General features: G+C 46.2%; 1 protein-coding gene across 3 annotated transcripts in view; it reads right to left on the bottom strand.

Moving 5' to 3' along the window:
• Nucleotides 1-26,740, bottom strand: part of DDX11 (DEAD/H-box helicase 11) — a 1,292,375-nt gene that overhangs the window by 39,215 nt on the left and 1,226,420 nt on the right. For 2 of the 3 annotated variants that reach the window (XM_069628571.1, XM_069628573.1), the window contains one exon: nt 25,707-25,861. In XM_069628571.1, coding sequence (XP_069484672.1) covers nt 25,707-25,861 — 155 coding nt within the window. Of the gene's footprint in view, nt 1-24,757; nt 24,889-25,706; nt 25,862-26,740 lie in introns of those variants that run through there. The other variant, XM_069628572.1, reaches the window with a different exon arrangement.

The following is a 26,740-nucleotide window of genomic DNA, read 5'->3' as shown; positions in this document are numbered from 1 at the left end:
CTTGTTGCCCTCGTCGAGGATTTCGGTCAACTCATACTGCAGTAGTGGTTTCGAGCGAGCGTTGAGACCGAGTGCCACAACCACCTTCTCAACCACCTTGAGGTATTGCTGCAGCTCAACGATGGGGGACGTTTCTAGTCTGCTCACGTCGTGGAGGCCCTACACCAACTGCAGCAGGTCTGCTTGGTCCACCATACAGTCAGGTAACAGGTCCATGGTCCTGACGAGAAACTGCTCCATCCCAAACTGGATCGGGTGTCCCTTGTCGTCAAAGATCAACCGCATTGAGTCAAAGAGGTTGTCCCTGGGCTCTGGCACATAGCCTTGGTCCCGCAGCACCTTCAATGGACGAGGGATTTCAGCATGACCACAGGCCCAGCGCTGACAGAAGCCTCTTTGTCAATGCTGGCTTCATTCCCGATGTCGAGCTTAAGGGTGTTGAACCTCCCATGGCTATCTTTGTGCCCGACAAACTGGCCGTGGTCAGAGCCAAACTCACAGACTGTGTTAAGGCCGAAGCCGTACCACCTGCAACCTCTTCAAAAACATGCATCATCTACCTCTTAAAACCTTCCCACTGCTCCCTTGATGCCCCCTTTGCAGGGGAAAACCTGTCAGCCGATGAACTGTAGTCAAATCTGTGTCTACTCTTCTTTTTGGAGATGACAAGAAAGCATGGCGGGACTTTGACTTTTTATGACACCTGCCCTTATCTTAATTTTCAGGGGTCGGCCTGTTGGTGTCATGTCCTAAGGATATCAGCACCCACTTAGCCGGCGACTTCGAAGGGGTTCTGCCAAATGCCAGTTTTGCCTAGCATTCCTTCACCGCCTTTGGGTTCATGGCCAGACAAGAACCACATTGTTACGTATCATGCCAGATGCCAAAACAACACAGACAAATAGTGTGCAGGTGAGTGAGGGACATTCGTTTTTGAGTTGCAGTCCTTGCCGCGTTATCTGGACGGTTTAGGCCGACATTCTGACACAGTAATGGATTTACAGGATTGTAAGATCGAGCCGTGTTCTGAGCACGTGGAAAAAAAGACATAACATAACATGGAGCCACACTACGCCCCTGTCATAATTTTCTGAACTGCCGACGCTGGATGGATATCTATCAAGTTGAGGAATCTTTGGGAGAATACAATCCATTGAAACAATTATTTTGGGTAAGGGGGGGGTTGACTACAAAGGCAATCCCTCTGCCTGCCGTGGAAAGTTGGCTCCATGAGGCAGCACTCGGGATCACATGTGACATTTGAACCTGCTCTGCTGCACCTGTAGGCAGGGGCTGTGGGAAGTCAGGAGACAGTTCCAGCTAAGACACATAGGTGCACTATGCTTTGAGAAGGGAACATTTTATAAAATGGGCGTTTGTATCAGCAAAGCCCTCTTTCAGAGGCAGAACCAACAGCATAATTGTACTACATGAAAATAAAATGCTCAAACTATACTGCCCTCATAGATGAACATTATGTCACAAATAGGTCCATCAAAGCCAACAAATGTTATCTGTCTTGTCTAAATTCAGCAGTTCTAGACACTGACAAAGTCTCCTGCGCAATCCTGGGAACCAAAAGTTTGTCATCCAAAAGAAGAGGGGGTCACGCTGAACTAGTGGATGCTGGAGGACACCCAGACCACCCAGCTGGCACCCCCACCAAAGCTGGGGGCTGTCGCAGAAGCACTCGCATCCCCACAACCCCTGCAGACACCACTGGCAACAAGTGGGATACAAGGACCCTTCCAGATACTCCTCTCCATAAGGTTGACCCATGTAGAAAGATATTCCTGCTCCCTGGCCAGACGGAAACACTCCATGTAGAAAATAAAGCATTTCCCTATAAGGGAACCAAGTTGCTACATTTCAAAGGACCTCATAGGCAAAGAAACACATTTCTACCTTTGGCACAGATGCCATGAGAAACCCCTTCAATTGTGACTAATATGCACGCAGTCTGGGAATACCCATAGGTACAAACCTATGTAAAAATAAAAACTGATGCACATTATATGCAGACACAGAAAAGTAAACAAGGCCTGTACTACAGTGTTTCAAATCTATCACCAAAAAAAGAGTTCCAGACATTCTTAAGAGCTTCACAGATTTACTAGAGGCTTTTCTGACTTGTAAATCAAATGCTAAGAAGCCAAAGGTAGACTGAATAAAGCTGGCAATGGGAATGGAGTTCAATTGAGAGTGACCACACACATTTTCAGAGCAACTCCAAAATCTGAAATGGTGGAAAAGCATAGTTTAGAGAACCCCTTGCAGATCACCTGATCCTTTGGACATTGCCCAATCATAGAATAGCTCAGTCCACTAAACCCCAGTGCAACCAATGTTCTTACGCACCACCCAGGGGGACAGGAGAACACTCTTTAAAAATTAGCGAGTTGAGTCTGGCAGATTGGGATGTTTGAGAATGAGCTGGAGGAAGGTGTTTGGAAGAGGATGGCAAGCAAGAGGACTGTTGCGTATTGGAGCATGTGGGAAGAGTATTGAGAAGATTGGAGGAGGTGATACCATCTGAAAATGTGTAGGTTGGAGGGGTAGAGTATTGAGAAGGCAGGAGGAGGATGCAATACCAATGGGGAGGGCAGAATTGTGGTTCAGTGGAGGAATTGATAGCATCTGGAGGGAGACAGACTTAAGTTGGCGGAAGGAAGAGAGTCACCTGATGAAGAAGAGGTGTGGAGGTGGCAAGAACTTAGATCCACAAACCTCTGGGGAGAAGGATGGAAGAAAGCTAGAGGAGGCAATGGACCCTCTCACCCCAGGAAGGTAGGAGGTGGTCAAGGTGGCCCTTGGAGAACTAGAGCAGTGAGGTTCTGAAATACCAGGCTAGCCCATGGCAGAGTTCAGAAGTGGCAGGAGGTATGAGACAGTGCAGACTTAACGAGGGACAGGTAGCTTACAACAGGAATCAGCAGGAGGGTAATCTCCTAAGGACAAGGACCCCAGAGCAGGGAAGAGAACGAGCAAAGAGTAAGCATCTGTGCCTATTTCTTAGACCAGCGCCACCCAGAGGAAGATTCCACAATACCTGGAATGGGTGGGAGAGATCGGACAAATTACCTTACTGTAATGTTCTTTCTATGGATTCTTCTCCCGCAGATTCCTCATCATGATAGATATCCATCTTCCAGCTCTGCTGTTCGCACATTCTTCAACAGGGGGCATAGTGCACCTCGACTCGATTGTCGATCCGTCTTGTCTGGCTCTTGATCATCAGTTCCTAATGTAACATCAGGCGTCTTATATATACCACGTCACTACGCCCCATGGCTTAGTTCCTGTAAATTGTTCCCCTTGCGATTGAACGCTTCAGAAGAAAAACCACAGGAGGAGGCTAACCATCCATTAAAACTTTAACACGGTTACACCCAAACAGGGTGAACCCACAACAATGCGTGAAGAAAGAAATTTTATTTTTGAAAAAACACAAACAGTCATCCCAAGCGATCACTAGATGCTTTCACGTTTGGACAGAAGCGATAACCCACAGAACTTTGAGCGGGATGGATGGGAGGGTCGATGAGGAATCTGCGGGAGAAGAATCCATAGAAAGAACATTATTGTAAGGTAATTTCTCCTTCAATGGATTGCTTTTCTCCTGCAGATTCCACATGATAGGCTCCCCAAGCAGTTAGGATAACTGAGGAGGGCAGAAAGATTTAAACCAGTAGATTCTGCAGAACCGCCCTCCCGAACCTAGCATCAGCTCCCCGTACAACGTCCAAGGCACAGTGCTTGGTGAAGGTATGAAAGGATGACCCAAGTGGCTGGCCGGCAAATATCCCTAACAGGCACCCCTCTCTGGAGGGCCGTAGAGGCTGAGACCCCTCTGGTCGAGTGAGCCCTGATCCCTACTGGGAGCTCCTTACCTGCCGAATGGTAACACTCTGATATGCACAGGATGATCCACCGTGACAGGGTTTGCTTAGTGACGGCAAGGCCTTTTCTAGACAAGGAATGGGCTACAGACAACTGATCTGATTTCCTAAACTCAGACGTATGAGCAACATAGAAATGTAACACTCTCTTGGGATCAAGGCAGTGGAACCGCTCTTCCTCCTTCGAGGGATGCGTATTATGGTAAAAGACAGGTAAATCAATGGACTGAGACAGATGAAATTCTCAAACCACATTAGGAAGTAATCTGGGCCTGACTTTTTAAGAGAGACTTTCTCATGAAAGAACCTCAGGAATGCAGGTTTGCAGCACATGGCTTGCAGTTTGCTAACCCTCCTCGCAGATGTGATTGCGACTAAAAAGGCTGTTTTAAGGGACAACAGCCGCACAGAACATGAATGCATAGGCTCAAACGGAGCCGCCATCAAGAAGGTCAAAACCAGATTAAGATCCCAATCTGGGACAACAAAGGAGGTTGGCGGAAACTTGTTGAGAAGGCCCTTCAGGAACTGGGCCATGACCGGAATAGTGAAAAATTAACCTTAGTCTGGGGATCTCTTGAACACAGACAAGGCCGCCAAATACCCTTTCACTGTGGCAACCTTAAGGCCTGAAGAGGCCAGTGACAGAAGGAACTCAATCACTGTGGTGGTGGGAAAGGAGATAGCGTCAGTCTTGCGTTCCCTGCACCACGCCTCAAAACTTCTCCACCTGCACGTGCACTGAGATCTAGTAGAAGGTCTGCGTGCAGCCAGCAATACCTCAAGTACCTCCTCTGAGAGGTCTCAGTCATCATTCCTCATCCTCTCAAGAGCCACACATGTAGGTTGAAGGAATCTGGGGTTGGGTGGAGCACCCAACCCTCCAACTGGGTTAGGAGATCCGGACGCCGAGGCAACCAGTGAGGCGGACAGATGTTCAGATCCAGGAGTACCATGTTCTCATCCAATCCAGAGCGATCAGGGTCATGGATGCTCAAAATCTCTTCAAGCTCCCGAGAACCCAAGGAATGACGGGAATCGGAGGGAAGGCGTAGCGGAGAGGGAAGGTACAATCTACCAGAAACGGCCCCCTAGTGCACTGTTTGCTGGGAATTCCCTCGAGAAAAACTGTTCACACTTCCTGTTAGATTTTGTGACAAACAGATCCACTGCAGGTGTACACCAGAGAGTGAAGACCTCCTCTAGGACTTCCAGGCACACTTCCCACTCGTGTAACACCGTACTCTGCCTGCTCACAGCATCCACCAAGGTTTTCTCTGCTCCCGCCAGATGAACTGCTGAGACAGAGATTAGTTTGTCTCTCAACCAGAACCACAGCTGAATTGCTTCTGTGCAGAGTGGGCGAGAGTGGATGCCACCCTGCTTGTTGAGTTAATGCATGGACACCATGTGGTCTGTCAGGGCGAGGACATGGTTCCCTTTGACAGAGAAAAGGCCCTGAGGGCTAACCTGATGGCCCGCAACTCCAGCCTGTTGATATGCCACTTGGCTTCTGATGGAAACCAGATGCCGCTCACCTGCAATTCCTCGCATTGAGTGCCCCAACTCTTCAGGAACACATCTGTGACCCCGCCAACAGATTTCTGCGTGTCTGCCACAAGCCGAGTTCACAGACTACTTGGGTGGACACTGAAAGGTGATCCGTGAGAGCTCCCAGATACTGATGCCACTGGTCCCTCAGGAGCCACTGGAGGGATCTCATATGCAGCCTGGCCTCTGGCACCATAAAAATACAGGAGGCCATGAGACCCAAGACGTGGAGGAAGGAAGCCGCTGGAAGAGTAGCATGGTTCTAAAACAACTGCACCATCTGGGCGATGTTGCTGACTCTCTCCTCGGGAGCAAAAGTCTTCCCTACCCGGATGTCTAGAAATGCGGTTTAGGACGATTTTACCTAACCCCAAAAGTTCAACTCCCAAAAGTTCGACCCCCAGTTTCCCACATATATATATGTGGGGGGAGGGGAGTATATAAAAAATGTATAGGGGTAAGGTGGGGGGCTGTGGGGAGTCTAGGTCACCTGGCCTAAGCCCTGCCCGCCTGGTGCCTTCCTGCCTGCCGCTCTTTTTCACAATTTAGCAAGCCCCGCCCACCTGGTGCCTTCCTGCTTGCCGCTTTTTCACCACTTAGCAAGCCCTGCCCACCTGCAGCCTTCCTGCTTGCCGCTCTTTTTCACCACGTAGCAAGCCCTGCCCACCTGGTGCCTTCCTGCTTGCCGCTCTTTCTCACCACTTAAGGAGCCCTCCAGCCTCTTTTCCTTTGCAGATGGGGAGCAGGTGCAAGTGAATCTAGGTCACCTGGTATAAGCACCACCTACCTTCTTAGCCTTGCCTCTTCCTTCCTGCTCTTAACTATTAGATCAAGGGCGTCTGCAGTGAAGGGCAGATGAAGAAAAGGGCAATTCCTGTTTGGACCAGGAGGACCCAGGGCCCGACCCCCTGCTCAGACAGCAGGTAAGCATGCACCAACATGTGTTAGCCCTTCTGTCGCTACAGGCCATCGCCACCCTCTGTGGTCCCCCTGTGATGTTCCCTTGTGCCCCCCCTTCTCGCACACAGGTGTTGCCTGTTTTGCTTGATTCTTCTACCCTGCTCCCCCTCAACCTGCTCCAGCCTACTTCTGCAGGAGTCTGTCCTGTTACAGTCTGGTTTCACCATCACCGTCTTGTGGCCAATCCTGGATTCGACTTTTATGGACTTCGTTCATTCACGGTGCGTCACTCTTTCTCAACTCTCATGCTGGACTTCCTTTGCATCTTGTACTCATGGTGGCCCTGAATCATGCTGTTCCCATCTTCATCTTGTATCCTGGCTTGCAACATTATGTGTTAATACTGACCTCTGCAATTGTATTCGCTCTCCACTCTGGCTTCTGCACTCTTTTTGACTGCTTACTCTGTTCTCTCCTCCTTTCCCTTCTCCCTTTTCCTATCTCCTCCCCTTACTTTCTTCTATGCACTTACTCTATCAGAATTCTCCCTGGACCTAATATGATGGCAACCTCGTCCGTTTCCTCCACCCTCCCATTACAATTTTTTTCCTCCCCAGCGCTCCTCCAGCACTATCTGAAATGTCGTCAGGCCTAGTATGATAGTCGCTTGTTTTGTTCCTCCCCTCCCTTTCTGCACCGCTCTACCTGACCTTTTGTTTTTCTCCGGCTCTACCAGAAATGTCGTCAGGCCTAGTATGGTAGTCACTTGTCTGTTTCCATTTCCTTCCCACTCTCCCCCTCCCTTCCTTATATATGTCTTAGCTCTTGCACTATCTGAAATGTCGTCAGGCCGAGTACGATAGTTAATTTCACATCCTTACTGTTCATGGCCTGTAAGAATGTCATTGTATTTTCCCTTGCTCCATCCCTTGCCTTGAAGCACTTTGAAACACATTGTGTATAGGCGCTATATAAATAAATTATCATATATATATTTGCGGGAAATTTTAAAATAAATAAATAAAAAATCAAAAAAAATCAAACTTTTGGTAAGTCGAACCTTTGGGTTCGGTAAAATCACTTAGAATCTAGAACTGCTCCAATGAACTAGAGCTGCTGGACTGGTGTCAGATAGGACTTTAAGTTGAGGGAAAAGGCCAGCCTGTGCAGTAGTAGGTAGGGGTCTTCCAGATGAGACAAGACTTGCCTCGCCGACTTCCCTCGGATCAGCCGGTCGTCCAGGTATGGCAATACATGGACCCCAGATCTACTAAGGTGTGCCGCAACTACTGCCATGAGCTTGATGAAGACACTTGGCGCGGAGGACAACCAAAAGGGAAGCACTGTGAACTGATAGTGCTTGTCGCTATATAAATATATCTAGATAAAGCTCTATTTCCCCGTTTTGAAGAAGAAATTGAACCAGAGGAAACAGAGAGGTAACTTAGGTTTTGTGAAGGCCGATGAGAAACGTACCACGGAAGCATAAAAGGGAAGGGGAACCTACCATCCTTCCCCACCAAGCCTTCGCCCAGCGAAATAATCCGGTACTCGCAGAGGCTTTCTTAAAAGTGGTTCCTGAGGGAGATGGACAAGAAAAGGGAAGCCCCTTTTTCTTCTTGAAACATGAATTAATATATAGAAGCGAAACCTCCAGGGAAGGCCTAAGTAAGACTCCATTAGTGATACCCAAAACCCATTGCAAGATCGTGCTAGAGATTGCACACTCATTTGATAGGGGGACACTTGGGACAATTTAAAACCCAAGCTCTCATTAGTGGGAAATTTTATTTTCCGGGTATCCATGCTGACATAAAGAACTGGATTCAGACATGCAAGATATGCCAAAAACCAGCAGACATATTTCCCTACCTTCCCCCATCTAAAAACCCGCCTACCCAAACCAATTACTGATAATAAAAGTCCCTTTTTTCAAGAATCACAGTGGATATCATTGGACCGTTGGAAACCTCTAAACTGGGCATCAGATACGCTCTCGTAATTGTTGATTACGATATCTGGTATCCAGAAGCCTTCCCCATGCAGAACAACACAACCCAGCACATTTTAAAAAACACGTTGCCATTTTTTTCTAGGGTTGGTTTCCCCAAGGAAATTCGAATGGATCAGGGATTCAATTTCATGATTAAGCTCATGGGTGAAGTTAAGGAATTACTACACATTGCTACTTTAAGAACCTCCGTTTACCACCCCCAATGGACGGATTGGTAGAGAGATGTTATAAAATTTCTCAAAGGGATTCTGAGAAAGTTAGTAGACGAGGATGGGAAGGACTGGGATCATATGGGCTGTATTTGCAGTGAGAAAGACCCCTCAGGCACCCACTGGTTTCTGCTCTTTCAAGTTACTCTACGGTAGAGAACCAAGAGATATCTTAGACATGCTTCAGGAGACATGGGAAGAAAGAGAAGAGGTGCCAATCCCCCTCTCCGACAGCGACCCGATTTTGAGAGCACATAAAAGTCGTCCAGAGTCTAGTCCACACCAATATGGAGAAACCTCAAGCCCAACAAAAATGTACCTATGACAAGTAGGTAAATCTAAGGTCATTTTCAGTGGGATGGAAAGTGTTAATCCTGTTACCGACCTCTGAAAATAAACTTGTTTCAAAGTGGCATGGGCCCTACGAGGTACTAGAGCAAACAGGAACCTGTACCTATAAAATAGCCCAACCCGATAGAAGGCAAAAGACCCACCTCTACCATTTAAATCTCCTGAAAGAGTTGAAAGAAAATCCTTCCGCTACTACCTCCTCTATATTGTCTTGTTTGGTACCCAAGGAGATGGACAACACTGAACTTATTCCCCAAGAACTATCTAAAGATAAGCAAAAGGATTTGAACGACCTTATTAGTGCATACCCTGATGTATTTTGTGAGAAACCAGGGAGAGTACATGGTACCTATCATTATACCAGAACTCCAAAAGGGAAAGTGGTCGATTTAAAGCCATACAGAATCCCAGAAGCACGAAAGCAGGTAGTGATTGATGAGGTTAAAAAAATGTTAAGGGGTGCTGTTGCGCATGACAGAAGATGGCCGCCTGAGTTTCGAGCTCCATAGACCGAGACTTTCACACAGCTCAACTGTTGTCAATCAGGTGCACAGATTCTCAAAACTGTGCTGCCCATATCACAGCATGCCTCTACTATCATCTCAGAGGTTTTGACCTCAGAGAGCAGACCGCACCACCCTTTGGGCCGCAGCTGTATCGGCCTGCTTCCTGCCACTTCCAGCTTGGCCCACCCTGCAGGCCTGTATTACTGCTGTGCCTCCCGCTGCCTAGTTGGCGGGGTGTGTGCGGCGGCAGACTGTGGCTCCCGATCCAATTGCCATCGGGACTGCTCCTGCATGCGGTGCTCTGGCCCACCTGGAGACAGCCTGTCTGCTTGCATCCCCATGCTGCCTCCGGCGACCTAGCTATGCAGCCCCTCGGCAGCGGGAGAGGAGCCATCAGCGATACTACCAGCCTGCAGACCCCCAGCTGAGGCAGACGCGCTTTGGGCCCAGAGCCCGGACCCATCCTGAATCCACCTGCAGCGAATCCCGTGTTGAGTGGCTGCTGGCTACCAGACGCTTGTCGTCCACCTCTAAACTGTGCTAGGGTGAGGGGGCCCTCTCTCCTTCCCCCCTCCCCCCTCCAATACTGCTCTCCCGCCACAGCCTGCGGAGTGCGCCCGGAGCCTGCCGGACCCCCCGGTATCCTTGCACTACCTGGCCCCTGCCTTGCTCCTAATGCCTGGTCTTGCTCACTGAAGCGCCTTCAAGAGATACACTGCGACCTGGGGTGGAAGGCCATTGTGACTGCAAAGCTGCCCGGTGCCCACATTCATACATTCTCTCGCCCGGACGTGGCGATCCCTGTTATACACAACTGTAATTCTGCTACCTCCCCCGCTACCCTGCTGAGCAGCCCCTGATATCTTGGGCTGGCCTGTGCTGTGCCGACATGACAAAGGACATAGGGAAAAAGCAGAGCTCAATCAATATGTTCGCCAAGGCTCCGTGGAAGGTGCCGCTGGAGGCCACTCGATACCGTATGAGCCCTTTGAACTCCACGGCATGATGGAGCACACGCAAGAAGGTTTTACCAGTATGCACACCAAGTTGGATGACATATATGGCACAATCAGCTCCATAGCATCCAATATGGAGAAAAACAATGTTCTCATCACTAGAGATCAGAGTTGGCACAATTGAGGATGAGGTTGTTGCACTCAGGGCGGATGTCACCGCACTCTCAAGACAGGTTCTGTTCATCAGCAAGAAGAACGACGACTTGGAATCTCGCTCAAGGCATAACAACTTGCACATAATAGGCATCCCGGAGGGGAACATTGACGGCTCCATGGAAGACTTTGTGGAACGCACCCTGCTATCTCTGCTGGATGCCCTTAAACTATCACCACAATTCGCAATAGAATGTCCCCACCATACACTCACCCCTAAGCCTAAACCTGTGGCTCCTCCCCGACCGATAAGCGACTGTGTACTCAATTACAGTGACAAAGACACGCTGTTGCGGACTGCAAGAGCCAAGTGTGAACTAACATTGGGCTCCAGCACGTATCCAGACATCTCTGTTGCTGTTCAGCAGGAGAGCAAAAACCTCATGGCCACAGAAAAGAGGCTCTGCGACTTGGAGGTAAAAACGCTATGCTATCCCTGGCCAGACTGAGAATTGAGCATGGCGCAAGGTATACTTCTTCACCTTCTCTGAGGAGGCCATGACATTTTTGGATGACCACTTTCTGAGGTAGTCCTATGCTACATGGTTCCACTGTTCTACTGCCCTAGTTAACTGTTCCCCTATGTGACACTGACTATGGACAAACTGTTTCGTAAATTGTCACTGCAGACCACCTGACAGGGCAACTAATGCTCTCTATCGCTATTGAAACTGACTATAGAAACGTGCACCTGTAATTTGTTTCATATATGAATGGTAGGCCGTGTTGAGACTGGGCTACTGTCAGCAGACAGTCCCCCCCCATTCCATGCTGCAAATGCTAGTGGGTTGTTGGGAGTTCATTCCTCTGATTGGGAGAGGGGTGGGGGCACGGGGTGGTAGTTATGGAAAATGTCCTTGACATGTATGTTAGTATCAGCAGTAGGCAGTATTCCTCTGTGATATTCCCAACAAAATGCCTTATGCTTGTTCACCTTTACTCTATCTCACTCTCTACCTGTGGTGTTCCGCAGGTGTCTAACCTCTCTCCCTGGGTTTTCAACCAATACCTGGCTCCCCTCGCCACTGCATTGCTGCTCCAACTTTCAGTGCTATGCAGATGACACTCAGCTTGTTTTCCGGCTTCCCTCTGCCACCTCTTCTCCTTCTCTCATCTCTGACTGTCTGTCTGCTATCCAGGAGTGGTGTGCCCCCAATGATCTCTACCTTAATGCCAATAAGACTGAGATTCTCCTCATCTGCACACCTGAACCCCCTTTCCTGTCAATCTGTGGCCGGCATCCCTTGGCCCTCTTCCTGCTCCCACCTGTGAGGCTAAGAACCTTGGGGTCATCTTCGACTCCACACTCTCCTTTTCTCCTCACATCTCAGATGTCTCCAAGAAGTCAAACTACCAACTACACCTCCTCAGAGGTATTCTTCCTTTCCTCTCCTTCCCCCAGAAGCTCACTGTCTCTAGAGCTCTGGTTCCCTCCAGGCTGGACTACTGCAACAGTCTCTTTCTAAATATGCCTGCTTCTACTCTCAGCCCTCTGCAACTCATCCAGAACAGGACTGCAAGACTTGTCCTTGGCCTCAAGCCCGGGGATCGTATCTCACCAGCCCTGAAATCTCTCCATTGGCTCCCAGTGGCTGCAAGAATTAAATTCAAGACCCTTTGCATTGTCCCCGAGACTTTCTGGGGCCTTGGTCCACAACACCTTCAACTCTCCCTCCATAAATACCTTCCTACTCGAGCTCTTTGCTCCTCCAACTCCCTCAGTGTCAGTCGCTTCTCCAAGCAACGAGTTGGTGGTGGATCTCTTTCCTCGGCTGGGGCCTCTGTTAGGGAGAATTCTCTCTTTAGGCTGAATTTCCTAACCTAGTGAGTCCCCCAGCAGCTTTGCTGGATTTCTGGAGTTTTTTTTTCCTCCTGCCAAGAGTGAGACTCTTTTTCTCCCACTCTTGGACATGATTAATGGTATTCCTTTGATTGGTAATGTGTTTTATGGGCTATGGGTCCTTTACTCCATAGGGTCTCATGTGTTTTTCCTATGTGTGTTACACAGCACCCTCCGTGCAGTAGCACAGGGGTGTCATAGTGACACCCCACCATAGACTCCATACCCTGGGACTGACTACTGTCTCCCAGGGCATGTAAAGTCACCATTGGCTTTACTAGTCCCAAATTATTAACAGAAACCAGTACAAACCATCATATTGTGGACATACTGGTCAGGGCAATTCGGTTGCCCCGGGGTCTGTTAGTCGAGGGGGCACGTCTCCGTCCCCCCTAATCGAGTTTTGGCTGGTGGCAGTGGAAACTACTTTTTATATTCAACCGCAAATGTTTTCCTATGGGATTTTCCCATTGTTCGAGGCTACCAACTTTAATTATTTAATTCTCATAGCCTTGAACATACCGCCAGTTTATTTAATTAATATTAATTCTCCGGTTGGTATTTTTTGCCAAGACTCGATTCTAAAATGGCGTTTGTGTTCTCTTCTGTGACTCCAACCCAAGTCGAGCCCTTTGTTCCACTTTTTGGCGGGCTTCTCCACAGAAGCCTCCAAAAGTGGTGCCACTCTGTCTGGGTACCACAGGGAGTGTGGGAGGGGGTTTAGGCACCCTGGACCGAGTTACCTTGGTAACTCAGGTCGCACTCTTGTGTGATTGGCCCAAGTGGTGAGCCGGCCGGCTCACCACTTAGCATGTTTGAGTGACAGCTAGGCTGAGTGAATGGGGGTTCTCTGCATAAACGCAGGGCTTTGGGGACTGGAACTTCAGAAGTCGCCACAGGACCTGAGAATCCGACGAGGGAGAAGCTGAGCCGACCTACCACGACGACACCACCGGTGGAGCCCTGCGGAACCGACTTACCACTTCCCGACGACAGAGAAGATCTCCCGGCTGGAGAGGCTTCTTCCCCTGAATGGTGGGCACAACCAGTTCACCTTTCTTTTTTCGCACCCCAGCCCGGTTTGTGGTCGAACTGCCCGTGCAAAGCACCCCGGCAGCCGGATAGCCACTCACCACTGAACCGCGAATCACCGGACCGCTCCTTGTACCTGAGAAACTCCGCGGCTGGTTTCTTCCCTGGCAGTGCAACTGACTCCTGTCTTCCTCCACGACGAGATCCTCTCTTCCCCCGGACGAAGCACCGACTTGCACCCGCTGCCAGGAACAACTGCCCCCGCTAGAGTGTTCTCACCACTTTAAGGTACTGTGTCCGCCAGGCTTCCCTTTCTAAAGATTGCAACAAGGTAATAATAACTCCTTAACCTTCAGGACTGGGCTGGCCGCCTTGACCCTCTAACTGGTCCCTTTCTTGGTCCAACTCCTTTTTTTGAACCCGTTACGAGATGTTTGTGCACTGCAACCGTGTGACCTTGGACACATTTCGTTTTGATCCTCTTAAAGCGGATCCAGCCTATTAACTCTGAATTCACGGTGTTACTTTGCCTTTTCCTCGTGGGTGTTCGTGAAAAAGTGTTGGGATCTGTTTCAATTTATCCTCTGCCTTTCTCTCCCTTTTTTTTTTAAAACAAGTTATTAGAGTGCCATCTATGTTAAGCGCTCACCGCTTTCTGAAAATAAGTGGGGCTTTACTTAAGACTTGTCTAATATTCTTTTAAGGGAGTGTATATCTTTTAGTGACCGTGTTTTTGAATTGCTTAATATTAGTGCCTGTGTGTTTTTCTAGATGTGGTTTTAAATAAATAATTATATCTCTTTTACACCAAGCCCTGGCCAGTGTTTACTTGTTCTACTGTGTTCTCTTGACCTATTGTGAATACTCTGTATACTGCTTAACTCTTCTTTAGGGAAGTCTGACTGCTCAGCCACAGCTACCAAGTGAATCTGTGTGGTACAGACTGCTACCAAGTGGGTTTACTGCCAAACACCTGTAGTCCTAAATCTTTTGCAGTGGTCCCAGAGGGAACTGCACAGGTTTCTGCCTAACAACCTCCCTCTGGATCCGCCTCCCTGCCTCTCTGAAACTTGAGGAGAACCATCTTCGGTTCCGGAAGCACCTCAAGACCTTCCTCTTTGCTTCTGCCTTCCTCTCCCCTGCTGATCTGTCTGCTTCGACACCGTGCACCTAGTTACCCTCTGATTTTCGGGCCCAAGTCCCTACCCACAAAGTCACACACCGCACTGCCCCCTGGCAACCCTTGCACTTGGGTCTGTATCTGCAACCCTACCAGGGTAGGGTTGCAGATAGCATAACCCATTTCACGGAAACCTTTCCGCTATGGAACTTTCTTCCGACTTTCCGTAAGCTAAGTGAGAGCGCAGTGTGTAAGTGGGCGATAGATGAATACACCAATCTGAAAGACATCTACGGCATGGGCTCCTTTATTGCATTACAGGACTTGCAGGGTTCCCCACGGGCGCGGCTCTCACAATGGCTACAATATGCTGGGCTCTGCTGCGCTGCTATAAATGCATGGTTGGGATTCCCATTATTGCCCCCGGATCAACCATTACTCAGCCTCATCATGGAGGGAACCTCTCCTCGCAGCATAGTGGGCAAATTATACAATCTGCTGCAGACCTGCAGCAACACACCCTTACTTAATCTCTGTGACACCTGGGCAAAGACATTACTGACAAGGCCTGGGAAGCTATGTGTTTACAGAGCTGCATTGTGTCATTTAACTCTAGATTCTGTCTAATAAAATTTAAATTACTACATAGATTTCACTACACACCCGCCAAACTTCACCTCTTCTCATTCACTCATCCACTCATTCCCCTCTCTGCCCGAGATGTCACTCAGATGAGGCAAGATATCTCCACATCTTGTGGGACTGCCCAAGTCTCAGAGACTTTAGGAGCAGAGTCTGTGAAAACATGTCTACGATGTTAGATTGCACTATTCAACCTAGTTCTATTACCTGTTTATTCCAAGTTTCCACAGACCTGCTAGCAGTACGATGTATACTGTTGCTATGGTTAAAGCCTGCTAGCCCATCTGTGGCACACTGGATGCAGGCAGTGACATGGGCCTCTAATCAGGAGGAGCAAGGGTCCTTCCTGCTGCCAGCGTGCTGTAGGCCAGTTGACATTTGGCCACCCCTCTGCAATTAATTGCTGACATTGAATGGTAATGAAGCGTTGTCCGAGGACTCAATATCCTGTACTTGATTTTCATCTTGGTCTGTATTGTTGTAGTTGGTGTGTTGGTTGTTGCCTGCATCACTTTCTGCTATATGCACTGTCATAACTGCAAGCACATTCGCTGATGTGTAATTTCTGTGTAACTAATGCTGCTACTCTTAAATTGGTTGTAATGTCAAGCACTCAATAATCAAAGTTTTAAAATAATAATAATAATAATAATAATAATGTTAAAGGCAAACATCAAGCCCATCGTCCTCCCCTATTGTGTTGGTGACTAAACCTGATCACTCTTGGAGGTTTTGCATAGACTTTAGGCAGGTCAATGCCATCACCGCCTTCAATGCCTATCTTATGCCACGCATCAATGATTGCACAGATGAATTTGGAAATTACACATTCTTGTCAATCCTAGATTTAACCAAAAGATATTGGCAGTTCCCTGTGGATCGACCTGATAAGGAAAAAACATCTTTCTCAACGCCAATAGGGCTATTCCAATTCAAAGTACTCCCACTTGGATTGTATGGGGCCTCGGCAACTTTCCAACGACTTATGGACAGGATATTACAGCCTTATTCTGATTTCTGTGGGGCCTATATTGACGACATAGTTACTTATAGTAAGACTCAGGAAGACCATCTTTTTAATCTTTTTACTATTATGAGAACCCTCTGAAAGGCCGGCTTAACTGCCAACCCAACAAAATGTAAGCTAGTTCAGTTAGCAGTGAAATACCTAGGCTTCTTTGTAGGGAATGGCAGCCCCAGCAAGAAAAAGTGAAAGCCATCCTAGATGCTCCCACACCCAAGACCACGAGAGATCTCAGAGCATTCCTAGGACTGATTGGATATTATCATAGGTTTATCCCAAATGCTTCAGATAGAACAGCCAGACTGACAGACAAACTAAGAAATGCAGAACCCCAGAAAATGTGTTGGACTGATGAGGACAATGCTTGTTACAATAACCTGAAACAAACCCTATGCCAAAATCCAAAATTAAAAGTAGTAGACTTCTCAGAGGAATTCGTGTTACAGACCGATGCCTCCCTCACAGGGTTAGAAGCAATATTATCACAAATACACGATGGATGAGAACAACTCGTCCTATTCACTAGTCGTAAACTCTTCCCCCGAGAGAACTACTCTGTGATGGAACTGGAAGCCCTTGCCATTAAATGGGCAATTGTCGATCTTAGATACTACCCTCTAGGGAGAAAATTCACACTCATCACTGACCACTCACCTTTGGTATGGATAAGTCAAGGAAAAGACTCTAACCCTCAAGTCATGCGATGGTTCTTAGACCTGCAACCCTATTGTTTCACTGTGGAACACCGAAAAGGTAAAGGCTGATTGCCTTTCCCGGTTTGCCTGCAAAACAGATGTGACTACATCGCATAGAGGAAGGGTATGTGACAAACCAAAGGGGATCTCTCTCCCTCAGGTGGCAGGGTACGGTCATCGCCTTTGGATCCAGAACCTGGCGGTGGACCAGTGTCGGAGGATCACCTGGGTGAGTGGTCTTCGGGGAGTGGGGGTGAGGCAACCGATGGTGAGACGTGGTATTCCACCCTTTCCCATACCCATCCTATTTTATAGGATTCTCCAATGTTCCAACTCCCCCACCCTCTTCTGCACAAACACTGGGCCGATGAAGGGGGCAACAGAGTGAAGAGGCTAACCCTTACATATCTCATTGGACATGGCCCGGCAATTGGGTCAGCCAAAGTCAGGTACTTGACTTTAATCACATACATCTGATATCCATTAGGCTCGCCCCACACAGATAAAAGGCTGAAGCTAGATACAAACTCTGAGTAAGGTGGAACACGAGAAGGAGCAGAACTTCCGGGGCGAAGGCAAACTTACTGGAGCAGAGCGACCAATCGAGGGACTAATGCAGAGGGTAAAGAAAACCTGGCGTTCCCTGCAGGAGGTCGTTGCCTCTGGGAATCCGTAAAGGAGACACGCAAAAAGCCAAATCGCAGACCAGAAGAAACCTACATTGTGTTTCAAGAACACCAGTAACCGTCCCGGGTGAAAGACAGAGTTGGGAAGGCGAGGCCAAGCCTGTGGTATTAACCTTGACTCGTGAATCAAAACCGCAAAAACAAGAAAGGAACGTGCACAACCGGTGAGTTAGTGAAAGACATGAAAGGCCGGTTTGTGTCAAGGAAAGATTGAAGCCGCACCAGTGTATCTCTCCAGTGAAGGTAGCGCGCATGCCGATGAGAGACAAAAGAAATCGAACTAGCAAAAGGGGAAGTGAAAAGGTGAAAGCTTGAAGAGAAAGATTTCTTTTGAGCTTATGGTACTGAACTACCAAGACCACAAGACACTCGGGCAAATAACATAAGAGTGTGAGCTGAAGAGAAAGTCAGAGTCATCTTGCGGAGGTCTATAGTAAAAGCCCCGCACTCTCGAAAGTCTTTGACATCAGGAAAAGGTCAGTGGCTGTTAGGTAAGATTTCCACAGGGCTGGTAAATCTTCCTTGCCTGGTTCAACTCCAGAACTTTTTGCTTTTCTAGTGAGATATTTTCCATTAATACCTCAGTGAGTGGGAACCTTTTTCCACACTCACCTGTCTTTAACTCTTTTTATGGGTGTCATTTTTAAGACTCTCCATAGTGTCTTTTTAAAGTTATCATGTCTAACAACTTATTGGCAATAAGTGCCTGTTGTTGCTGGGTTGCCCTAGGGGCTCCCCCTTTAACTTTCTTGTGCTAACCTTGAGTGAACTACAGTTCCCAAGGGTAGAAAGGATCTTTGGATCCCTTTTACATTTACTTCTGTGAAACCAGCACACCCCACCTTATGTGGAGTGCTGGGGAGATACAATGTATCCCCTTTCACATTTAAACTGTAACAATTATGTTACAGTGACAAGCTTACCTTTAATGGCTGGTGGCAGTGATACCTTTTACTAATTTGGTGCACCTTTACCGCGTGCTGTAATCAGAGCTGCAGTAAAGGCACCTAAGGGTGCTCATTTTTACCAAAATGGCCCCTGTCTTCTTTTTCTGCCATTTTAGTGTTTCTTGTCGTTTCTTGTTCCTTCCCCTGACATCCAGGGTGGGAAAATCCTTTGTTTGAGTTTTGTCTTCGGCGGGAGTCCCCTGGACACCCCGCCCAGGCTCCAGTCAGTCTGTAAGCACAGGAAGTGGGGGAGGGGTCCCAAACTTCCCCCTCCTTTGTCTTAGGTCTTCCTTCAACTGGGCCAAATCCCAGTGGGGGGTTGGCTGTCCTGATTGGACAGCCAAACGCCCCTTTCTTGTAAAATGCGGGGAGAGAATGCAGAGGTTGTGTTGCAGTTCCTGATAAATACTGGAAACCTGGAAGCTGAAGTCATGTCGACCACTGGAACTGAAAACCGAAGAGGATGACGAAGGAAAAGCGGCGGGAATGATTTCCAGCGGCCGGAGAGCCTGCTTTGTAACCGGAGCCTGCTGCAGCCCTTCCTTCCGATCGACCTGGGGTCTCCGAAAACGACGACCCGAACCCAGAGCCTGGTGAGACCCACTAGACTCAAGACGACCTGCATTTTGAGCCATCCCACGGGTTCCTGCGACCTTGCGTTCTTGCAATACCCCAATACCCTGGGACCTCCTGCCACTGTGCGGTGCACGGTCTTCCGAATTCCGAATCTCGCTGAAACTTTGTGGGCATCTTGGTCTATCTCCAGAGACACGAATCGAGTCCAAAACGTCCCCTCACAAGAGTGCTGGACCTTTTAAACAACGAGAATTCAACCGCGATTTTCTGTCTTCATCTGTGCTCCTTGAAAAGGCGCCAAACCCGCAGAACCGCATTCAGCTGCGAGAGAAATCTTGCCTAGAGCCTTCTTCATCGATCCCTGCTGCAAAGTCCCTTCTGAGGTCTTGTGTTCAGTCTCCAGGACAAGGAATCCAGTGGCCGGGTATTTGGCTGCAGTCCCTGAAGTTCTCCTGCTGCAATCTCTTCTTCATTGCTGAGGTACTGTGTTGGCTTGGGTATATACTTACCTTAAGCCTGTTGGGATTTCTGTGTAGTCCTGGGGTGTTTTCTGTGATTGGGAGGTCCCTCGTCCAGTACACCCAGTCCCACTGCTAGAATCCTGCTGGGGTGTCTTCTGTGAAGCCCCTGGACCCTCTTCTAACCCTAGAAGTAAAGTATTCACTTGTTTGTCCAGTTTTCCTAAGGAAACTCTGGCTTTTGCTACTAAAGAACTTATTCTAACACTGCCTGTTGGTCACTAGTCCTAGTGACCCCCCTTCTGTCACTGAGAACACTCATGCTCTAAGGGAAAAGACTTTGAAGGGATTGGGACTTCTGCCTAGAAAAGAAATCAAGTGTTTTTACTTACTTGTAAAGAGTTGGTTGGTAACTTTAATTCTAAGAGTGAACAGTTACAAAAGTTCTTACTGATCTTGGATGTGTGATGCACTATTCTTAAAAGTATGGTTAACATCTTTCCTTCCTTAGCCACTGTTTTGCCAGTCTAAAAGAAAGTAGATGTAAAGGTATTTTACTTTCCTGTGATTAGGTTGTGCCTCTTTACAAAAGTAATGTGTTGGTATCACCAGGTTAGTCCTGCTAGGATGTATTCTCTGAAAGACACAGGAAACCCCACGCTTTGGATTGGAGTATTAATTAAGATTTAGATAGCGGAAAGACATCCAAAGGAAACAATTCAAAAATAACGGTATCAAGGATTTTATTAAACCTGATACTAATTTAATATATCAAACAAATCATGATTAAATCTGCACTTGTAATAACAATTTACATAGCAGGAAACAACTTTTATTAAAAAAGACACATCTATATAATAAAAATCATCTTATTCAATCATCCAAGCATACAACCTCATCCATCCATTTAGACAAACCATTCATACTAAACACCAATCAATGTACGACATAAAATCTATAAGAAAATTCATCATAATTAATTCATCTGAAAGATTTATAGAAAGAACATGAAATCAATTTGACGGGCCACAGCAGATGACATCAGTGGCCTAGGCAATTAAGATGGGTCCCAGAGTTTTCTAACCACGACCTCATCTTAGTCCAAACTCGACCGGTTTCGACGTATATACTTTAGTGTAGTGACGTCTTCATCAGGAGTAACAAAAGTATATTCTAACATCAAGAAAGAAAGAAAATCAAAGATAATACATATCAATGTGTGAAGCCCTTGTACTTGGACAAAAAACATATAACATCCATAATAAAAATATCTATAGTGGAACAATAGGTAATAATATACAAGAGCCTGCTACCAACCCGGGAAAAGTTCCAGGATGGACCTGAGGTGTCTGGCAGAAAGTAGTGCTACCCTCTTGTATTGGTGTCTCCGAGAGGCAGATAAGAGCCAGGCCATAGACAGAATCAATGCTACAGATATACAAATGTACACATAAATATCACAAGGTCAATATGTCGATCCTCCACTACAGCGGCCCACGGACAGGACACGAGAGTCACATACTTAAGATAAACCTAAAGAATATTAACTAACCTTCATTCATGCAATGGAAGGCTGTGCGTCTCTTCCTTAAATTGTACGCTGTGTTCACTTATATTAAACAATAGCTTCTCCGTAGAAGTTCCTGCAGATAGCGAAGTGTATGGACGCCAACGTTCTTCTCGAGAATGTCCAAACGCTCGTTCAACCAGCGGTCATAAATTTGAAGGTGACTCCCCGGATCCAGGGTTGGCTGCACCTGATGTTATATGGGCCTAAACACAACACAAGAGTTTGAGTATGTGAGAGACCGGTTGTTCTTACAATTATATTATTGGCTACACCCAAAGTGAATTACTTCCAATTGAAAATAAATTGATGAATTAATACCACAATTGTGACTAAACAAATACGGCTTGCTGAAAAGCTTACTATTTAGAGAATTTCAAAAAGGTAGGGGGGGAGGGGTTGCATTTGAAAATTGCTCAATATTTCCGACTCCAGATTACTTGACTCGGATGGGGTTTAACGGAAAGCCAAGGATGTAGGGCTCCCTTCTCTAAACAATAAAGGCAAGAAGCGATTTGGAAAACCGCCGTGATTCGAAAGGCCCCCACACGACAGAATGTTTACCTTAAGCGAAAGAACTCGCCAGTTCTCACAGTAGCTAGTCACCCGTATCCCAGCTGGGTCCGATTGAAAGTGGCGTGCAACACAGTATCACCGTTTCAAGGGTATTGATATATGCGTGAAAAACATCATGTGATCACGTAATTAACCACGTGACCACAAACTGAACTGGCCTACGTTCTAAATGGCCGTACCCTCTCGGAGACACCAATACAAGAGGGTAGCACTACTTTCTGCCAGACACCTCAGGTCCATCCTGGAACTTTTCCCGGGTTGGTAGCAGGCTCTTGTATATTATTACCTATTGTTCCACTATAGATATTTTTATTATGGATGTTATATGTTTTTTGTCCAAGTACAAGGGCTTCACACATTGATATGTATTATCTTTGATTTTCTTTCTTTCTTGATGTTAGAATATACTTTTGTTACTCCTGATGAAGACGTCACTACACTAAAGTATATACGTCGAAACCGGTCGAGTTTGGACTAAGATGAGGTCGTGGTTAGAAAACTCTGGGACCCATCTTAATTGCCTAGGCCACTGATGTCATCTGCTGTGGCCCGTCAAATTGATTTCATGTTCTTTCTATAAATCTTTCAGATGAATTAATTATGATGAATTTTCTTATAGATTTTATGTCGTACATTGATTGGTGTTTAGTATGAATGGTTTGTCTAAATGGATGGATGAGGTTGTATGCTTGGATGATTGAATAAGATGATTTTTATTATATAGATGTGTCTTTTTTAATAAAAGTTGTTTCCTGCTATGTAAATTGTTATTACAAGTGCAGATTTAATCATGATTTGTTTGATATATTAAATTAGTATCAGGTTTAATAAAATCCTTGATACCGTTATTTTTGAATTGTTTCCTTTGGATGTCTTTCCGCTACCTAGTCCTGCTAGGATAACTGTATGAGTGTCCCCCAACTGGGTCTTGCTTCCCCTGACTTGCTGCTAGCCTGTCTTTAATAAGTCTACACTAGGTTGTTGCCTACCTAGAATATCTATTCTGTAAAGTGTGACATTGGGTTTTACTTTCCCCTTCATTGTGAAGTTAAAGTAAGTGGGTTTTACTTACCTTGTGTTAGCTGTGTGCCATCCAAAACAAGTTACAAGAGTTATTGCTTATCTCCATCTGGGGTTCCCTGATTTCCAAAGCATCTGTAATTGTATATTACATCCATTAGGTTTTGCTCACCTGGTATAACTGTGTGTTATGACAAAAGTAGTTATAGGTTTTTACTGCACCTAGAATAAGTGTTTCACTATTCACCAAAAGTATATTGTTCAGTTGACTGTTTATGTGATTTGTTACAAGAGTCACTGTACAACTGGAAGGGCCTACTGTCCTTGTATTACCAAAAGTAATCTAAAAATAACCATTGGTCTTTTACTCCCAAGGAATAGGCTTGGCCTACACTAAATGTGTATAACAAGGTGACTCCCCTAGAACTACTATTAGGTGTTCCAAATAAGGTCTATACTTGGGTCTGTGTACTTTCAAGTATAGTGTTGTGTTTTATATTGTGATTTCATATAATGTTTCAGTATTTACTTAACCCCTAGATTTATCTGGGCCTACTGTATTTAAATAAATCCTTTATTTTTATAATCCATAGTGTTTCAGTGTTTCTTTGGATCATTTGTATTACAATGTTGACTTGTACTGTATCTACTGCCCTCTCTCCCTCCTAAAATAAGCCTGGCTGCTCTGCCTACGCTACCATGTACTCAGGTGGTACAGTCTTATACTAAGAGTGGAGTCTTGTACTGCCTCAGTTGAATGGTTTTATTAGGCCCTTAACTGGACTTCAGAAAAACTGTCCTAACAGTGGCCGACGGAGGGGGACCGGTGGCCGACGGAGGGGGACCGGAAGTGTGATAAGTTAGCGGAACGGAGCCCCTAAAGAATGTGAATTAAGCTTGGGGAAGGGATCCCTTGCAAGTGCTGTGATTGCGAAATCCGAGCCCGACTGAGGGAGATCTACGTTGAATCAGGCACTTTATGGATCAAAGGTCCAAGCCCAACCGAGGGAGACCTCTGAACTTTTTGCTTTGAGAGGTCCGAGCCTGACTGAGGGAGACCTGCATGAACTTTTGTTGAACTGTGAAAGAACTTTTGAAAGCTGAAATTAGTGAATTTAATGTGGAAGGCCAAACCGGCCTCAATCCATGTTTTGAACTGCCTTTGTTTTGAGAACCTGAGCCAAAGTGGGTCATCCTGTCTACGGGGCCGCCTTACTGCATGCTGTCTAACGTGGGGATGAGAGCTAACTCAGCCATCTTGAACCTTTGTTAGAACACTGATTTTCCTTTGCATACATATTCCCCTTTACACACTTTTTGTATAAGAGATGGGGCAGGCATTCGGTTTTATTAGTATAGGCCATTATGATTTGACAGAAACTGACTAGGACTGTGTTTTCTTTGTTATTTGATGGTAGAGACTACTCCCATCATAGCTATAGGGCAAAGCAGGAGTTTTTCCAAACCCTGAAAATTGAATACAGGTTTTAAACTTGTAGCTTTTTGTGTTAGTGTCATACTTGTGATACAATGTCTCCCTTACAGAAGTCATGGAAAAACAATAAAATTCCCCTGAAGAAGAACAGCAAAAAAGAATAGGGAAATGCGTGCATTACTATCTGAGTAAGTCCATCTCTTCAAAAGGCATCAGATCTGCTCCATTGGACAGAGGGCCTGGAATATGAAAGCGTGTGCATTATATGTGATAAGGACTAGCAGAGGTTGAGATGTGCCACCACGAAGCACCACAGTGATCTCACTTGGAAAGTTCAGAAGGGTGGCACTGGCACTCACCAAGGGTCTCAGTCACTGAAGGCCCCTCCTCAGAACAAAATGAAGGTGCCCAAAGGTAAGCCACAAATGCAGAAGGACACATTCAGGAATTGTGAGTTTAAGTCCCACAAGGCTGAGCGTCAGGGTCTGTTTGTGCCTCGGGTGTAGTGCACATTAAAAAGGAGCTTGATGCCTTTACCTGGGCATTGGCTGTTGCAGAATCTGACTCCAAGGAAGCACCAGAAGAATTCTTCCTTGCCTGCAGTTTTCGGTCTGTCTCCAGTCCTGCGCTGAGCTGGATCATCAATTCTGTTCACTGAGCACTTGAACGCTCTGCACCCGGTGAAGCAAAATTAATCCTATTTGTAAAACTTAATGAGTGTAAGGTTTCATGACTGATTAGTCCACTGGTTGGCATCCAGTGGACCCAGAGTTAAGTGTCAGAGTTAAAATACAATTAAAAAAATGTCAACAGTGAAATATGTTGAAGTCAAAGGATGGAAAGCGTGAGACACATAAGTATGGAAGTACATGCTTTACTGTTCTTGGTTTACCTACACAGTAGATCATCAATTGGCAAGAGCAAGTAAAGCATGAGGGTGAATTTAACCTATCAATACTAAAAAAAATAATATGAATCCTTACTAATAAGGGGGCATTAAAAGAGTAGAAACATATGCATGACATAACATACTGTTTGAGTGTTTGTGTCTTCTATATATGTGCATTAATCCACAAGCCTAGATACAAACACTTATTGCTGCTACCAAATGCTAGCAAATAATCAAGAACAACACTGACCTCCCAAATTTCCCCTCACCTATCCACAACCACTCCCTAACTCTCTTTTGTCTTTGACTACCTTGGTCCCTTTGTATTACCAACCACAGTGATCAAACAAGCTGAGGTTGGGCGGTCAGATGCATATAGCTTCTGTAATTGAATTCTGACAATGTAGGACTTGTGTTTTGAATGCTTTATTGATTTTCCATTTTGCTGCTCAGGAGCAAGTATTGAAAAGATAAAGCATACAATATGAGCCTTTGTGCCTTTAAGAAAATCTCCAATTGTCCAATTAAATTAGCTAGGAAAGTAATGATTTGCTACAAAATGACATCTACCCTGCCAAGTTTTTCAGAAGAGAGTGGTACCTTTCGAATGGATGCAAATGCTGGTCCGAAAGCTGTTTTAATCTGAGTGCTGCTTCTAATCCACTCCGGCAACTTCTTGTAGATGGCAGGGCGGGAATATCGGTTATCCAATAGTACAATACTTGCATAGTCACCACGATGACGAATTGCTCGGCCTGACAAGAAAATGGAAAAACCATAATTGTCAAGTTTGTCCCTAAAAATGAAAGGTAAGAGGCCATGGTCAGCAACCACACACTGTTCTCCGATTGGCCGATTGCTTTATCAGCACTGAAAAGGACTATACTTACCAACCTTCATTTTCAGAGAAAAGATGATGCTGCATTTCATCAATAGATTTGTATTTCTAAATAGGCTGATGCATAGACTGTCGTGGGGCTGTAAAGAAAGGAACTCCTTCTCTATGATGGGTAATAGTGGAAAGTCTGGAAGGTGGACAGCCAGCACATCAACTATGGCTTTCCAGTAGGCTTTTGTCTTTGCCAAAGAGGTTTGAGTTCAGATGATATGATCTTGTTATAAAGTATTTTTTTTATCTTTGCAAGGTTTGCCATTTCTCCAGTATGACAAAGTCAACACACGTGTCATGCCTTAACAGACACTTCTTCAGGACAGAGTACTGTCTGTTACAGTACAAACGCACATATGTTAATGGCAGGTCCTGATGTCTCCAGTCCTAGGGCTTGATGGTTGCTCCAGATCCAGAATGCAGCATTAACGTATGTACCTTGTACTTGAACATCTCTTTGGCAAAGACAGAAACCTACTGGAAACACATATTTGATCTGCACGCTGTCCTCCCATAAATATCAAGGTCAGGATTAAGTAAAGCATTGGAACTGTAAATGGTAGCTTGATGGCAATACATTTCCAAACTGACTAATATCAGGTAAGTAAGCGTGGAGGTTCTCATGTTCATCTACTGACATTAGCCAGTTTGGAAATGTATTGCCATCACGCCACCATCCACCATTTAGCGTCCCAATGCTTTACCTAATCCTGAGCTTGATATTTAGGAGTTAAGCAAACACTGT

The sequence above is a fragment of the Ambystoma mexicanum genome, chromosome 12 (assembly GCF_040938575.1).
Source record: "Ambystoma mexicanum isolate Mex_15411 chromosome 12, UKY_AmexF1_1, whole genome shotgun sequence".
Classification (NCBI taxonomy): domain Eukaryota; kingdom Metazoa; phylum Chordata; class Amphibia; order Caudata; family Ambystomatidae; genus Ambystoma; species Ambystoma mexicanum.
This window is presented reverse-complemented; position numbering and strand designations above follow the sequence as displayed.